The 18,156-nt window shown below is 37.2% G+C and overlaps 1 protein-coding gene across 1 annotated transcript; it reads left to right on the forward strand.

Moving 5' to 3' along the window:
- The first annotated feature begins 16,585 nt into the window (after positions 1-16,585).
- On the forward strand, positions 16,586-17,533 carry LOC124236069 (olfactory receptor 4F15). Its single transcript, XM_046654728.1, has one exon. It carries the CDS (start codon positions 16,595-16,597, stop codon positions 17,531-17,533), a length of 939 nt encoding a protein of 312 aa, XP_046510684.1. The 5' UTR covers positions 16,586-16,594.
- Positions 17,534-18,156: the final 623 nt, after the last annotated feature.

The following is an 18,156-nucleotide window of genomic DNA, read 5'->3' on the forward strand; positions in this document are numbered from 1 at the left end:
CGATATAAATGTTAAACAATCCCTTTAAATGTCCATATGTGTCTCATTGTCCATTTTCTATTTTTCCATGCTAAATAAACCATCTTACTTTAAAGATAATGTTAGGGAGCTAGTGTCAAGATGGTAGCATAGGCAGACTCTGAACTTACCTCCCCCCATGGACACAACAAATTTGCAACTACTCTTTGAACAATTACCCATAAGAGAGAACTGAACAGTGGATAAAAAGAACACCCACAAGGGACAGTCTTTACTGAGGTGGAAGAGGCAGAAAGTCCTTTCTGGAGAGAAAAAAGCCACCTTTACAAGCCACAGTGCTTTGTGTGCAGCCAGGAGCTCTCCTAAGGTATGCAGCCTTCCTGGGAGGAGTGCGGGACCTGGGCAGGGAAGTGTTACTGCTGTAAGCGTTTTTGGGACTCAGCACAAATGAGATGAGCGTTACAATATGTGGCTTTGCTGGCCATTAATAACAATCGGGAATACTCACAGAAAAGTTATTGGTCATAAGATAAAAAAAATCCAGCTCTTACAGGGCCCACACATGAATACACCCCTTTCAGAAAACAACTTAAAATCACAAGAAAGAAAAGTGCATAGTATTTTGGTGAAAACAGATTCATCTGATAGGTTCTGGGTGCATCTTGATGAGAAGTGAGACCTCTCCAGGGTGTGAGACATTGATGGCAGCCATTATTGTGACCTAGAACAGGCATGCTGACACAGACACTGACAGATCGTCATTGGAGTTCTTCTGCTGGCCTGTTAGCCCAGGGGTCTGCCCCACCCACTAGAGCACCAATTTAACCCAGCTCAGCCAGGGCAGGTAACTTGTCCTAGGGACTGGCCCCACCCAAGAGCAAGCCCTCAGGCAACTTTTGGGCACACAAAGGCTGGGTGCCTGGATCCTCTGCAGCAAGTGGATCCACCTCTGAGAGGCAGGGTGTGTGCAAGGAGCCGGTGGAGCATGTGAGGCATTGGTGGAGTGTGTAGGGTCTCTTCACTGGGGCAACTGGTTCCACTTCAGCGAGTCAGGGAGTGCTCATGGGGTAGGCCTGTGTGGATGGTGTGTGTTGTGACAAATAAAAATGGCAAGCAATAGGATATATTGGAGTATATGAGGAAGCCATTTGGTATAAACCTAATTCGGCCTGACTTTTTTATTCAAATGGGCCTGACTGTGGCTATTGAGCACGCATTGCGTATCTGCTTAGACATTTCCTATGGCCAGAACAAAGGCCCTTGAGATAAAGGTGCAACTTCCCCCCCCACATTAGCATTTCCTTAGGGATAAGCATTTTTCCTTAGGCTAGGAACTGATTGCTGCACTCACCTCCTAGCTCACCTGTGACCACCCAGCTGGAGACAACAGACTGCCACCCTGCTGTGTTCACAGAGACAGAAGACCTACCTGCTATTTCCATCAATCGCTGTGCCGACAGAGCAGTCTAGTGACTATTGTAAAAGGGACATTTCAATCCTATGTGAAACATCCTCTTTGAGGGTATATAACCACCCTTATACCCCCACTTCTTTGGAGTGCTCTGTTCCTTTGTGGAAAGACTCTCCCGGGTTATAATCCTCAGATTTAAGCTCAGAATAAACTCACCCAAATTTTCATTTATAGATTGGATATGGATTATTTTCGTCGACAGTTGCCTTTCAGTGGTGGGGCTTGTCAGCTGCAGAAGACTTGTGCTTCTCAAACAGCCACATAGGGGGATCAGCCCCGCCTTACAAAGCCTGAAAAAATTGAGTGGTCTCATGCCTGAGGCCAGCCGCATTCAGCTGCAATCCTGACAGAGCTGACAATAGCCTTGCAGGCCAGACTACAGCAAGTGTAAGCCCCTGAGCCTAGCAACAAGCCACACTAAGTGTCCCAGAAGAAGAGACAAAAGGGCAGAGAATCTATCTGAAGAAATAATAGCTGAAAACTTTCCTAACCTAAGGAAGGAAACAGACATCCAGGTGCAGAAAGAACAGAGCACACCAAACAAGATAAACCCAAAGAGGCCCACACCAAGACACAATATAATTAAAATGTCCAAAATTAAAGATAAAAAGAATCCTAAAAGCCACAAGAGAAAGGCAACAAGTGATATACAAAGGAAACCGCATAAGGCTGTTAGCTGACTTCTCAGGCAAAACCTTACAGAGTTAGAAGGTAATGGCATGATATGTTTAAAGTGCTAAAAGGAAAAACCGATAGTCAAGAACACTCTACCTGACAAGGTTATCACTCAGAATAGAAGAAGAAACAAAGAGTTTCCAAGACAAGCAAAAACTACAAGAGTTTATCACCAAGAAACCAGTTTTGCAAGAAATACTAAAGGGACTTATTTAAGTGGGAAAGAGAAGACCACAAATAGGAATAAGAAAATTATCTCAAAAAAAGGCAATAAAATCATTGGTAAAGGCAAAAATACAATAAAAGTAGCAGATCAACCACCTATGAAGATAATAAGAAGGTCAAAAGACAAAAGTACTAAAACTACCTATTTCAATGATAAGAGGGTAATGGATACACACACACAAAATAAGAGGCCAGATTTACCATAAACATAAAATGTGAGAGGAAGGGAATAAAGGAGTAGAGCTTTTAGAAAGAGGTCAAACTAAAGAGACCATCAACACAATATAGATTGCTATATATGTAGATTATTATATATGAACCTCATGGTAATCACAAACCAGAAATCTATAATAAATACACAAATAATTAAGAGAAAGGAACCCAAACAAAATACTAAAGAAAGCCATCAAGCCAGAAGGGAAGAGAGCAAGAGAAGAAAAAAGGAACAGAGAGGAACTGCTAAAACACCCAGAAAAAAGGTAACAAAATGGCAATAAGTACATTCTTATCAATAGCCACTTTAAATATCAATGGACTAAATTCTCCAATCAAAAGGCATAGGCTGGGGGCTAGTCCCATGACCAAGTGGTTAAGTTCATGTGCTCCACTTCAGCGGACAAGGGTTTCACTGGTTCGGATCCTGGGCATGCACATGGCACTGCTCATCAGGCCATGCTGAGGCAGCATCCCACATGCCACAACTAGAAGGACCCACAACTAAAAATATACAATTATGTACAGGGAGGCTTTGGGGAGAAAAAGGAAAAATAAAATCTTAAAAAAAAAAGGCATAGGGTGGCCAATTGGTTAAAGAAAAACAAGACCCATATATATCTGCATATAAGAAACACACTTCAGACCTGAAGACACTCACAAACTGAAAGTAAAAGGATGGAAAAAGATATTCCAATCAAATGGCAAAGAAAAGAAAGTCAAGATAGCAATACTTATAGAAAAAATAGACTTTAAAACAAAACTGTAACAAAAGACAAAGATGGGCACTATATAATGATAAAGGGAACAATCCAAAAAGAGGATATAACACTTGTAGATATCTAAATACCCAACATAGGAGCACCTAAATATATAAAGCAATTTTTAACATACATGAAAAGAGAAATAGTAACACAATAATACCAGGGGACTTTAACACACCACTTATACCAATGCATAGATCATCTGAACAGAAGATCAATAAAGAAACATAGGCCTTACACAACACATTAGAACAGATGGACTTTGTAGATATATGTAGAACATGTCATCCAAAAACCTCAGAATACATATTCTTTTCAAATGCACGTGGAACATTATCCAGTATTGATCACATATTAGGCCACAAAATGTCTTAATAAATTTGAGGAAATTGAAATAATACCAAGCATGTTTTCGGACCACAATGATATGAAATTAGAAATCCACTATAGGGAGAAAGTCAGCAAAGCCAAAAATATGTGGAGATTAAACAAAATGCTACTGAACAATTGGGTCAGTGAAGAAATCAAAGGAGAAATAAAAAAGATACCTGGAGTCAAATGGAAATGAAAATACGACATCCCAAAATTTATGGGATATGGTAAAAGTGGTTCTAAGAGGAAAGTTTATGGCAATATAGGCCTACCCCAGCAAACAAGAAAAATCTCAAATAAGCAAGCTAACAGTGGACCTAAAGGAACTTGGAAAAAGAAGAGCAAACAAAGCCCAAAATCAGTGGAAGGAAGGAAATTTTAAAAATCAGAGCAGAAATAAATGAAATAGAGACTAGAAAAACAATGGAAAGAATCAATGAAACCAAGAGCTTGTTCTTTGAAAAGATAACCAAAATTGAAAAACTTTTAGCTAGACTCACCAAGAAAAAAAGAGAGAAGGCTCAAACAAATAAAATCAGAACTGAAAGAGGAGAAGTTACAATGGACACCTCAGAAATGCAAAAGATTATAATAGAATTCTATGAAAAGATATACATGAACAAATTGGATGTCTAGAAGAAATGGATAAATTCTTAGAACCACACAACCTTTCAAAACTGAATCAAGAAGAAATAGAGAATGTGAATAAACCAATCACCAGTAAGGAGATCAAAACAGTAATCAAAAACCTCCAAAAAAATGAAAGTGCAGGACTATAAGGCCTCCCAGGTGAATGCTACCAAACATTCAAAGAAGACTTAATACCTATTATTCTCAAACTCTATGAAAAAATTGAAGAGGAAGAGAAGCTTCTTAACTCATTCTATGAAGCCAACATTACCCTGATACCAAAACCAGATGAGGACAACACAAAAAGAGAAATTACAGGCCAATATCACTGATGAACATCGATGCAAAAATCCTCAACAAAATACCAGCAAATCAAATACAACAATACATAAAAAAGATCGTACACAATGATCAAGTGGGATTTATTCCAGGGATTCACAGATGGTTCAACATCCGCAAATCAATAAATGTGATATACCACATTAATAAAATGAAGACTAAAAATCACATGATCATCTCAATAGATTCAGAGAAAGCATTTGACAAGATACAGCATGTATTTATGATAAAAACTCTAAATAAAATGAGTATAGAAGGAAAATATGAGAACATAATAAAGACCATATATGACAAACCCACAGTTAACATCATTCTCAATGGAGAAAATTTGAAAACTACTCCTCTAAGAACAGGAACCAGACAAGGATGCCCACTTTCACCACTCTTGTTTAACATAGTATTGAAAGTCCTAGCCAGAGCAATCAGGCAAGAAAAAGAAATGAAAGTGATCCATATTGGAAAAGAAGTGAAACTGGTCCTGCACAAAAACAGACACACAGATCAACGGAACTGAATCAAACCCCAGAAATAAACCCACACATCTATGGACAGCTAAATTTCAGCAATGGAATCAAGAACATACAATGGAGAAAGGAAAATATCTTCAATAAATGGTTTTGGGAAAACTGGACAACCACATACAAAAGAATGAACACAGAACATTACCTTTCACTATACACAAAAATTAATTCAAAATGGTTTAGAGACTTTAATACAAGACCTGAAACCATGAAACTTCTAGAAGAAAGCATAGGCAGTACACTCGTCAACATCGGTCTTAGCAGCATATTTTCAAGTCCCATGTCTGACCGGGCAAGGGAAACAACAGAAAAAATAAACAAATGGGACTACATCAAACTAAAAATCTTCTGTACCAGCAAAGGAAACCATCAACAAAGGGAAAATACAACCTAACAATTAGGATAAGATATTTGCAAACCATATATCTGATAAGGGGTTAATATCCAAAATATATTAAGAATTCATACATCTCAACAACCAAAAAAACTAACAAGCCAATTAAAAAATTGGCAAAAGATTTGAACAAACTCTTCTCCAAAGGAGATATACAGATGGCCAACAGGCACATGAAAAGATGTTCAACATCATTAACTATCAGAGAAATGCAAATCAAAACTGCAATGAGATATCACCTCAGTCCCATCAGAATGGCTATAATTAACAAGAGAGGTAATAATAATAAGAGGTGGGAGAGGATGTGGAGAGAAGGGAAGCCACATACACTGCTAGGGGGAGAGCAAAGTGGTGCAGCCACTATGGAAAACAGTATGGAGTTTCCTCAGAAAATTAAGAATAGATCTACCATACGATCCAGCTATTCCACTGCTGGGTATCTATCCAAAAAAACTCAAAAATATAAATGCATAAAGATACACGCATCCGTATGTTCACTGCAGCATTATACCCAATAGCCAAAACGTGGAAGCAACCTAGGTGCCCATCAAAGGATGAATGGATAAAGAAATAGTGGTATATATACACAATGGAATACTACTCAGCCATAAGAAATGATGAAATCCGGCCATTTGTGACAACATGGATGAACCTTGAGTGTATTATGCTAAGCGAAATAAGTCAGAGGGAAAAAGCCAAATATCGTACAATCTCACTCATAAGTAGAAGATAAAAACAACAACAAAAGATCACATAGAGACAGAGATTGGATTCATGGTTACCGTAGGGGAAGGAGGGAGGGAGGAGGGTGAAAGGGGTAATTAGGCACGTGTGTGGTGATGGACTGTAGTTAGTCTTTGGGGGGTGAACATGATGTAATTTACACAGAAATCGAAATATAATGATGTACACCTGAAATTTATATAATTTGCAGTAACCAGTGTTACTGCAATCAAAAATCAATTAATTTTTAAAAAGATAATGTTAAATTTTATTTCATCTGATTTGTCTTACTATTAGCTGATTCAATTTCTATCTTTTCAGCTCATTATCTATTAGCTTCCCTCATTGGTTTATTCTTAATCTGGCTTTTTCAGGGTCCAGTAAGGAGACAGAAACCATATCAGTTTTTTTGAACAGAGAAAGTTTGATATAAAGATTTGTTGACTAAGTATAAATTTCTAACCAGTTATTTTAAAAAGAAGGAACTCTAAGATGTCACAGATATAGCATTTGTAGGAAGCCCCTTTCGGCTCCAGAGATGGAAAATAAGGGAAAGCTGTTAGAATTATTACATCTTAAAAACATAAAAATGATTAAAAGCTTGGAGGAAGGACATGTGGAGTTGAAACTCAAATATTTGAGGAGGGGATGCTGCTTGGCTGGTGCTAGTGTCTCTAACCTAGAGGAGGGCCTATGGGGCAGGGACACAGCCCCTGAGAAGGGGTGCTGCTGGCTAACGCAGGTGTTCCTGAGGAGAGTGTGATAAGACGAGTTCCTCCAGTGCTGGAAAAACTGTAACTAGATTCAGCTCCTGCTTTGGAAAGAAATCAAGTTTGCTGAGGTGAAGAGTGTGGTTGGGTGATGCTTACAGTCTCAGTGAGCAGAGAGGAAGCCCTGAAACAGCAAACAGGAGGGAGCAAAAGTCCCTTTTTCCGCCTCCAGACTTGCAGTCTCTCTCTAGTGCCCTCTAATGGCCAGGCTGCCAAAAAAGAAATGTAGTTTGTAGAACCCAGCCCTGCATCATACAGAGTATAGACAGGTACTGTAGTGCTGAAAAATAATATAACACACGTAGTTATATAGATTATATAGCACATGTAGTCATATAGCTTATATAGCACATGTAGTTACTTAGACAATTATTAAATATCAATTAGGATCATCCCGTTTTTGAATCTTAGAGTAAATTATAAATTATCTCTTAAAGTTTCTCTATTTTTAGAAAGTCTCAGGTACTGGAAAATTAACTAATAGGCTCAACATCATAAAAGAAATAGATGGAAGATCCAAATCGAGAATCTAGGTTGACAGACTCCTGGCCCTTTGCTGTCTTCTGTCCTTTCAGATCTTATTCCCTCAGTTGCTGAGTCCCACGTCTCCTTTGGACTGTCAATTTTTCACTGACATGCACCCTTAGATCAGGCACCTTGTATCTTGAATGTCCATTTGTCAAATAGCAGACTTTCAACAAATGTTCATGAGTGACATTCACTTAGTAAGTCTATTCAGCCCTATTTTACATTTCTTTCTCTGATCCTATTTTTTTAAGGAAAGCTTTTATTTTGGAAGAATTTTAGATTTACAGAGAAGTTACAATGATAGTCCAGAGAGTTCCCATATACCCCTCACCTACTTTTAGTTTCCATTTCCTCTAACGTTATCTCATGTTTCCAAACATGAGTAATTGACCCTCATGCGTAAGTATTAACTAAACACTAGACTTTACCCAGATTTCACCAGCTTTTCCATTAATGTCCTTTTTCTGTTTCAGAGTGGTTCCAGGATACCACGTGACATTTAGTTATCATGTCTCCTTAGTCTCCTCTGGTTTGTGAGTTTCTCAGTCTTACCTTGTTTATCATGGCTATGACAGCTTTGAAGAGTATTGGTCAGGTATTTTGTAAAATGCCCCTCAATTTGGGTTTGTCTGAAGTTTTTCCTGATAATTAGACAGGGATTCCAGGTTTTTGTAAAGAATACCAAAGAGGTGAAGTAGCTTTTTTCGGGGAGTAGGTAATATTCATGTCATCACTAGTGATGTTAAACTTGCTCAGTTATTCTATTATCTGATCCTAATAAAAGAAAAGACATCTATTAGATGTTTCTTCTACCATTTGAGTTGTTTCTTCCTACTTGAGTAGTCAACCACAAGTTTTCTAAGGACTTGATGATGGTTTATCATGATTTTGCATATGTAATTTATATATTTATTGGAGGTCTAAGCAAGAGTTTATTTCAACTCCATCCCATCTTGGTTGGACTATAAAGGCAAGCTGTGTACATGATTGCTTATGTTCCTCTTCCCTTGTTCCTTCTTTGATTCAGTTACTTTTTCTTCTATGCGTATGGAACTCTTGATCTTCTATTTCTGAGTTTCCTGATCGTATGCCTTTAGATTTGGTGTTTGTATCTCAAATCTCTGTCTATTAACGCTTAGTTTTTCTCAACACTTTTCATTAGAGGGTCTTTGGTAGTGTAATCGCCTTAGCCAGCTCCTAGTGCCCAACATTTTATCTAGGCTCTCCATTATAATTCTTCTTGAGTGGGCATTTGAATATTTTGTCATGAATGTTGAAACATAACTGTTACCACAGCAACACAGGTTAATTAATGACTATACTCCGTAACCTCAGCCTGGGGTTCAGGACAGCAGAGAAAAATTGTATTTTTCCACCCAGATACTATTTCCAGTGCTGGAATTTACTTCTCATTTAGATCATCCATTTGCTTTATTTTTTCTATGCTACTAAAGAGCAAGTAATATAATAATTACTAATTAAAATGTCAGAGCTTCTTAAGGCATCCTGGGGCGTGATCATGGTCAGTGCTGATCTTCAGGGAGACATGTATTAGGGTGTTCATTGTAGTGTTGCTTTTAACACAGGGAAGGATTCCAGATATGAAATAACTGTATGGTATATGCACTGAGCCATCAGAACAGATGCTTGCCATAGAGTTGGAGCAGGGTCCTGGAGACCCCTGCTTTTCCAGGTGTTAACATTTAGGTGCTGATTCATAAGGAACTCTGGGAAATTAACTTGGGTGGCAGTGGAACCTCAAGGGACTTGTGACTGTAGTTATATTCTAACAAATACGCACATAGTTTAGAATTTTAACAACCAGTTTTATCACACAGCCATGTTCCAGCTGAATATTAACATTATTGGGATGTGGGGTTGGAGAAGTTAGAGAATCATCCAATGCTTGTCCAATCACATGCAATCACATGCAGTGGCCCTGAAAAACTTAGAGAAAATCTAGGTGTCTGCCTTTGGGTGATCAGACAGGAAAAGGCATTGCATACACACCATGGATTACTATGCAGCATTTGGAAATAATAGACTAGATGTACACATAGCAACACAGGATAAGTGAAAAAAAACTAGAATGGCATGTATAATAATATTTTATATGTATATGCATAGAAAACAGTATACATTTTTATGTGAACACATACAACAACAGGATATGTTTTAAAAACACTAGAATGGTTGCCTCGGAGGTAAAAAGACTGTAAATGGAGACTGGAGATTAAAGAGAACAAACCAGTAAACAAGAGAGGGGCCCTCTATATACCAATGTTGATAATGTACCATGGACTGAGGAATATCATCACCTCAGTCTCATGCGCCTAAAGCTAAAAAAAACAGAAGGAAATGTCTTGTTACTTCCTCATAATATTTTGAAGTGAACCTCCTTATTTATACTATTCCTACCTCCAAATGGCAAGCACAGTAAGGGACAATGGAATTATTTCAATGATTGGATTCTTCTGTTAAGTTCAACAAGTAAATAGTAGGCCCCCTTATTGCAGGAAACTGCACAAGTTGCTTTGGAAGAAGCAAATATTAGACAGATCTGTGTCTTCAAAGTACTTATTACAACGTGGTAAATTTGTTATTATTATTGTTATTAATTATAGTCACATAATAAGCTATTTTTTAAGTTAAGTTTTTGAAGCTTATTCTTTTACTTGGTTAGTTTATTTACGTATAGTGAAAATTGACATTTATTAGGCTATTACATGTAACTTGTATGAATTTCTTAGAAGTTGAATATTATCGAATTACCCAGGGATGCTTTCATTCATCATCACAGGATTTAAATTGGCAAAAAAAATGACAGATGTTGTTTTTCTTAAAGATTCCATTGTACCTATTATTAACATTTCCCCATTTTTTGTGAGGAAGACTGGCCCTGACCTAATATCTGTGCCAACTCTATTTTGTGTGTGGGACACCGCCACAGCATGGCTTAATGAGTGATACATAGGTCCAGGCCTGGGAACTGAAACTGTGAACTCCAGGCTGCAGAAGTGGAGAGTGCAAACTTAACCACTATGCCACCAGGCCAGCCCCAATATTTCTCCTTTTTCCTTTAATCAAAACGAATATATTTTTAGGAGACAATTTCCTTGACTAATTAACTGTAGTTCTGCAGTCCCAGGTCACTGTAACATTATGGTCACTATCCTCCAGTGCAGTTAATTAGGTATTTTTTCCTCTTATAGAAACATTTTATATACCTCTGTGTGCTTGAGATGATAGACTGTGAATAGCTACAGAGGAAGGATGGGGTCCATTGACAACAGGAGCAAGATATTAAACTAGATAAACTTCGGTGACAAGGAAAACTCAGGTAATGGTTTGCTTTTTGTACATATCAATTAAGCTTTGCCCTGGAAGCAAAAGGAAACAAGTAGCGGTGGTGAGATGATGGGCACACAGGAAAATAAATGTGAGTGGTTGTGGATATGGAGAAAAGGCATTAACCTTAATTTGTAACTAGGACTTGGAAATGACGTGGACGTCCAAAGGTGCAACTGAAGATACATTGCACACTCTAGCATCTACGCTGTGGTCAGGATTAGGAAGCAGATTGAGTTGTGAACTACACCTAGGGATTTTTAGGGAAATATATTAGCACTGAAAGTAAAACAAATATGTGTACTGTTCTCATAACAAGCTTGTTGTCTGCTTTACTTCTTCTTTAAAGGACTAAGAAATAAAGAGGAGAAAGTACATTAGGTACCAGTAATAAGTGAAGTTTTAAAAAATAAAACCCCAATTTCATAGAATCACGGTGGAGAAGGATGATTGAAAACTTGCTTAGAAGAAAAATACCTAGGAATGGAACTCACCCTAATCTAAAATAATGTAGTGTCAGTTAAAATTCGGTGATAGAAGAATGAAGAGAAAAAAAATAGGAAACTGAATCTGTAATGTTATCAACCAACAGTCAATCCTCCTGTTTTTGTCTATGTTTTTTAAACATTTATTAGGGTTTTTTTCTAGGTCATTACAGTGAGATGTTTCATGGTGAAAGGGGGTTGGTAGACAGAGTGACAAAAATAAAGGGATACAAGATGGACCTATGAGGAAAAGCTAAAAGAATTTAGGTGATTAAAAATAGAGTGTACAGATGATGAGTGATTTTATTTGCTTTTACCAAGTTCAAGAATATTAAACATTTATCTGAGAGAGTTGCTGACAACTTCTTTCAATTCACAGAGAAAGAATTAAGTGGACATCAGCTTAATTGAAATGATGAGAGATTTTCTTTTGTAAGGAAAACTTTTGAACTATTATGTTAATAAAAAATAAGAAGCCAAGGAAGAAAATGAATTTTCAAACTTTGTAAACTGTAGAAGAACTGACATATCCTGGATGGAAAAGAAAAGAAAAGAACTAGGTCAGAACATATTTTTAGATCTTTTCCAGCTTGAGTGATTTTATTATTAGGGATAATGAGTATCTCTCTTTTTTTTCAAAATTTTAAAAGGTAAAATTACCATGAATCTATTCTAAGGGGTTGCCCAATTCTAATTCCATATAGATCAAGACATTTAAATGATGATTGCATCAAACACTGCAGAAGCTGAATTTGTCACATATCTAGATCATTTAAGTAGTCTAAATAAATGATGGCTCTAATTCATGTCATTATAATTCACGTGAGTAATAGCTAGACCAGAAGTAGAGAACTCAAAGTGGAATATCTTCTAATGGCAATGGTCATAGGAGAACAGCACCATTTCCGTGGAGTGTCTGGGATGTCTCAAAGCGACCAAGCACCCAGAACCTAACATCTCCCCCTGGAAGCCATTCAGAGAATATGACTCAGAGCCATTAGACAGATCGTCAAGAAATTTGAAGACTTAAGACAGGAGCTGGGTAAGTTTCTAGATCTGCTGCTATTTGCTCTTTCTATTATTTTGTCTTCTTTGCTGTTTAACGGATTGTAAAGTAAGTACATTTTGTCTTTGATGACATTTCTCCTTTTCTCAGGTTTAGCTCTCATTCCTGGAGCCTACCCCATTCCTGCTGAGCTCATCTGCTGTTTACCTGTCTTCTATAGCAACATATCCAAGCTAATCCTTCTTGGCTAATGAATCAGGTTTAAAATGGATCACTTATTTCATCATCGTCAAAATGCTAATTTCTTGCATCCATAAGATCTCAGCTAAGAAAGTCATCTGGTAACTTGTTTGTCTGTAACAGCTAACGGAGCATCCTTCCCTTCGTTACGTAAGTAAAACTAGGGAATGCAGTCTGTTAGCCTAAAAGAAGGCAACTCTAATGCCAGGTGCTAGTAGGAAATCATTTTGTGCTCTGGAGCTTTTAAGACTGCACATCTGAACAAACTCCCAGGCTGTCATTTCTTCTCTTTCTCATAATTTTCCATCTAACTGACCAGCTTGGTCTCCTGCTGCTTTCAATAATCCAATTTGCTTTGCCTTCATTTTACTCATCTTTCTATCAATTTTCTTTCTGATTTAAATAATATATTTAACTTATTTTTTAAAAGAATGTTCTTCTTTCCCTATGGCTAGACTCTGTCTTTATGTAAACTTTACGCTGAATCACGTATATTTTTTTTCTGAATGACCCAACAAGTCCTGTTCTGATTTGAGTAACTCTACTTCTTATAAATTCATTATCAAGTTTACCATCATTTCTTTTGCTATTCTCATTTGGATTTTTTTGCTATTCAAATTTCAATTTGGAGGAAGCATCACTTGTATTTTCACTTCCTAGTGTATTCTCATTGTTATTCCTACTTCATAGAAGCCTTAAAAAACATTTGGCTAGAAGCACTTTTTCCCTTAGTGATCAGAAGGAAGTCTTTTTGCCTTATTTCTCTGCTCATTCCTACAGAAATTTTGATTAGTTAGTTCATAGTTCATGGCATGGATTTTTAGTTATCAGTCATAAAATGGTTTATACAACTCTTGCTTAAAACAGTTCTGATAATCTTAGAGTTCCATTTTATGTATTTTTAAGTTCTTATTTCATTACTTTATTCCACATAATTGATATCTATTAATTTTTCATCTTTATAAAGCTTAGCAGAGTAATAGGCATTTTATAGATGCTGCATAAATATTTGTTGAATGAATGAGTGGCAAAACCAAGAAATCTAAGCATCATTTTTTAGCTACTTTTCAATCAGCACAAAGAATTAGGATACATGAAACCTGCCCCAAGTGTTTTATAATATATTTTGAGGCAATAAAACCCATACATATTTATTAGACAGCCACTGAAAAATTAGGGTGATAGAAATTAGAGATGTAAAATTTCAGATAAAGGAAAAAGTCAGAATACTGAGACGAGACTTCATGAAGGTGGAAACTCAGCTAGAAGCAAGCAGAGTGTTTGACACTCCCCAGGAATTTGATGACTATAGTATTTCTTCAAGTGTTCTTATCTTTTCTGGACAAAGAAGATCTGTATGTAACAGACCAAAATTGCATTTTCTGTCATGAAGATGGACTCCACAAAGCAGGAATTCTTGTCTATGCTTTTATGCCTGAAATTTTGCCTGGTATTCTGGAAACACAAGAGTATTTATTTAATTAATGAACAAAAACCATTCAGAGAACCACTCAGGAGTCAATTATATACCTACTTGTCCAAGAACATATTGGGTGGCTGATTATCATAGGTTCCCTATTATCAGTGGACATGAGTTGTTCAGATTTGTTCCTCAATGTAGTTGGAGTAAGAAGTCACTTATGTGTAGTGCCATGGAAAAAGTCAGGATGCACTATCTATCCTGCCTCCTTCAATATCTCATCCATCTTCTTAACAGGCTATCTGAAATGTCCTCTGTCAGATTCATTGCCCCGTTTTAAAATTTTCCTTTTTCTCCTAAAATATTTGTTCTCACGTAAGAAAGTTGTGGTATACAGAATAATGGCCCCCCAAAATGTCCATGTCTTGATCTCTGGACCTTTGACTATGTTACCTTACATGACAAAAGAGACTTTGCAGACATAATTAACATTGTGAGATGGGAAATTATACTGGATTATCTGGGTGAGCCCAATGTAATCATGAGTATCCTTAAAAGAGCAAGGCAGGAAGGTCAGAGTCAGAGAGATGTGATGACAGAATCAGAGTTAAGAGTGATATACTTTGAAAAGAGAGGAAGGGGTCATGAATTAAGGATGCAGGCAACCTTGGAAAAGGCAACGAAATGGATTATCTCCTAGATCCTCCAGAAGGAATGCAGCTCTGCCCATTCTTTGATTTTAGCTCAGAACACACATTTTGGCCTTCTCCAGAACAGTGAGATGATACATTTGTGTTTTTTTAAGCCACTAAATTTCTGATAAGTTATTACAGTAGAAAATAGGAAATTAATACAAAGGCTATTTAATGCAAAGAGCTTTCAAGCAAGGGCTTTTGATCCCAGTACAAACTCTCCCACCAAACACTTTTGTGAAAATAGGCAGGTCACTTCCTATAACTCTTTCTATATAAATTATTTCACTCGTAAAGCATGGATATTGTACTAAGTCAGGAACCCCACATTGAACAGTGGACCTCAGATCATTTATCTCCAGCAATTTTTAATCCTTGAAGACTTGTAATTTTGTCTTTACATCCCCGTGCTGGGATCTGACTACTGTCCTTTCATTCTTTTTCTGAATTTTATAACTCAATAATCACCTTTTCTCATTTCCAGACACATACACAGTCTGGCTCTTTTTACCAGCATTTTATTTCTGTCACTCTTTTAACCATTCCAAATGTATTTTGAAAAAGAAATGAGACAGCCTTTATGTGGCAGAGTTCTTATCTTTGAGGATCCAATGAATGTGTGTATATACGTACATATGAATATATACGTATATTAGAGGAAGAGATTATTTGTCTCAGTTCATCACACATTTTATGGTAGAAATTGAGATATTTGGTGAGCAAGTGAGCATCATTTATCAAATAAATGATCTTTTCCCATTTTGAAACATATCAAAGGCCTTTTATTGACTATTTTAAATCAATAATTAGTACTCCATATTCCTTTGATGACAGAATTTTATTGTGCACATCTAACTTTGTGTAGTTAAACAATGGTGGGAATCAGACTTGGGGTCCTCTGATAATTCCTGACTGGCAACACAAAACATACTGTTAATGTGAACCTTACTGAATTATGATATACTCTCTTGACTCCAGATTCATTCTTCAGTCTCATGAATTTCTTCCTTCATTCAATAAGTGTGAAACACTCATTAAACAACTGGTTGCATTAGTGATGGAGGGGGTGTTATTCATATGAACTGAATATGATTCCTTTACCCAAGTAGCTCCATTTTAATTAAGATGGAAATTTGTATCATCATGAGAGGCAGAGTGAAATAAATGCTAACAGTGCAGAGGGAGTATAGAGATGGGCAGATTTGGAGGATTTCACTGATGAGGGAGCGTTTGAGCTGAGATGTTTAGATGTTTAGGATTTTGTGAAATGGAGAATAGAATTTGAGAAATTTCAAAAATTGAAAGGAAGAAAAATTTTGAAGTCTAATTGAGCAATATGAATAACAGAACAAAGACTTTGAAAATCGTATGCTGTGCATGAGGAACGGTTAGCTGGCTCAAACGAATGGTTGAAATCATATCCATTCATAAGAAGTCACAGTCAAAAGTGTTTGAAGATAATCTTCTACGTTATTGAAGTTGAACACTCTGGGAAAGAGGAAATAGGAAATATCCGTGTAATAGTAAAAGAAGGCAGGAGGGAAATAGATCCAGAGATAGAATTAATTTAGTAGTAGTAGCTTTGAAAACCATTGTGCCATATGGGAACCAGCTGACTCCTTTAAGTAGAAGTTAGATATGCATGTGATGAAGATTATTTGGCTGTATGAGATGTTAATATGATAATTGTTTTCATGAACTGGGGGCTTTCTTTCTTGAACACTAATGCTTGTCTAGGCAACTCATCCATTTTCTTTGTCCTTTAGATAACATGAAAACTGGTTCTGGTGTTTGAGACAATGAATAGAAGGAGTCACTCCATAGTATCAGAGTTTGTGTTCCTGGGACTCATCAACACATGGGAGATCCAGCTTCTCCTTTTTGTCCTCTCCTTTTTGTTCTACTTTGAAAGCATAATGGGAAACCTTGTCATTGTGTTCACTGTAACCCTGGATGCTCATCTACACTCCCCCATGTATTTCCTCCTGACCAACCTCTCAGTCATTGATATGTTGTTTTGCTCAATCATAGCCCCTAAAATGATTTATGATATTTTCAAGAAGCACAAAGCAATCTCCTTTTGTGGCTGTATTACCCAGATATTCTGCAGTCATGCTGTTGGGGGCACTCAGATGGTGCTACTCATTGCCATGGCCTTTGACAGATATGTGGCCATATGTAAACCTCTCCACTATGTGACCATCATGAGTCCAAGAATTTGTCTATACTTTTTAGTCACTTCCTGGATCATTGGCCTTATCCATTCCTTAGTTCAATTAGTTTTTGTGGTAGATTTGCCTTTTTGTGGCCCTAATGTATTGGACAGTTTTTACTGTGACCTTCCTCGGCTCCTCAGACTTGCCTGCACAAACACCCAAGAACTGGAGTTCATGGTCACTGTCAATAGTGGGCTCATTTCTGTGGGATCCTTTGCCTTGCTGGTCATTTCATACATCTTCATTCTGTTCACTGTTTGGAAACATTCTTCTGGTGGATCTTCCAAGGCTCTCTCCACTTTGTCAGCTCATATCACTGTGGTGGTTTTGTTCTTCGGGCCTCTGATGTTTTTCTACACATGGCCTTCTCCCGCATCACACCTGGATAAATATCTTGCTATTTTTGATGCATTTATCACTCCTTTTCTGAATCCAGTCATCTATACATTCAGGAACAAAGAGATGAAAGTGGCGATGAGGAGACTGTGTGTTCGTCTTGTTCATGCCAGGAAGATTTCATAATGGATGGCTGTGAAGACATGGAACTATAGAGTCTCCCTCTTGCTGGTTGCAGAAAAGACGTCATGCAATTTCAGAGAAATACTCAAGACTTAAGCCATGTTATATGCCTAGAAATCTACTCTCCATTAAATTATGGTATCAACCTCACCATTAAATTACAAGTGATGTTCTTTGACACTCTGAACATCAAAGTGCTTAAAGCCAAATTATATATTCTTTGCAGCCTACATGGTCTAGGATAGTGCCATGTAACTGAGAAAATAATAATATTTAATATTTTCCTACATTGGACAGATTATTCTATTGATCGACAAACTCTGCATTCATATTACTTTCATCTACTTATTACCTATCTTAATTATAATTCTCTTTGTTTCAACTCTGTTTTCTTCTTATTTCCCCATTTTCTACATATTTTGCCTCCTTATCAGGCTCCTCTAACTGACAGTCTGGGAAATTGTTAATCTATGTTAGAATTTTAGAATTTAAAGTTAGGATGGATTACTAACACCACTTGTTCTAATCCCATGAATTGCACATGATAAAACCCAGGAATTGAGGGGTGACTGTACTATGTCCAAGGGCATCCAGCCAGAAATCACCAGAGAGCACCAGGCGCCAGA

This window comes from Equus quagga, chromosome 2 (genome assembly GCF_021613505.1).
Source record: "Equus quagga isolate Etosha38 chromosome 2, UCLA_HA_Equagga_1.0, whole genome shotgun sequence".
Taxonomy (NCBI): Eukaryota; Metazoa; Chordata; class Mammalia; order Perissodactyla; family Equidae; genus Equus; species Equus quagga.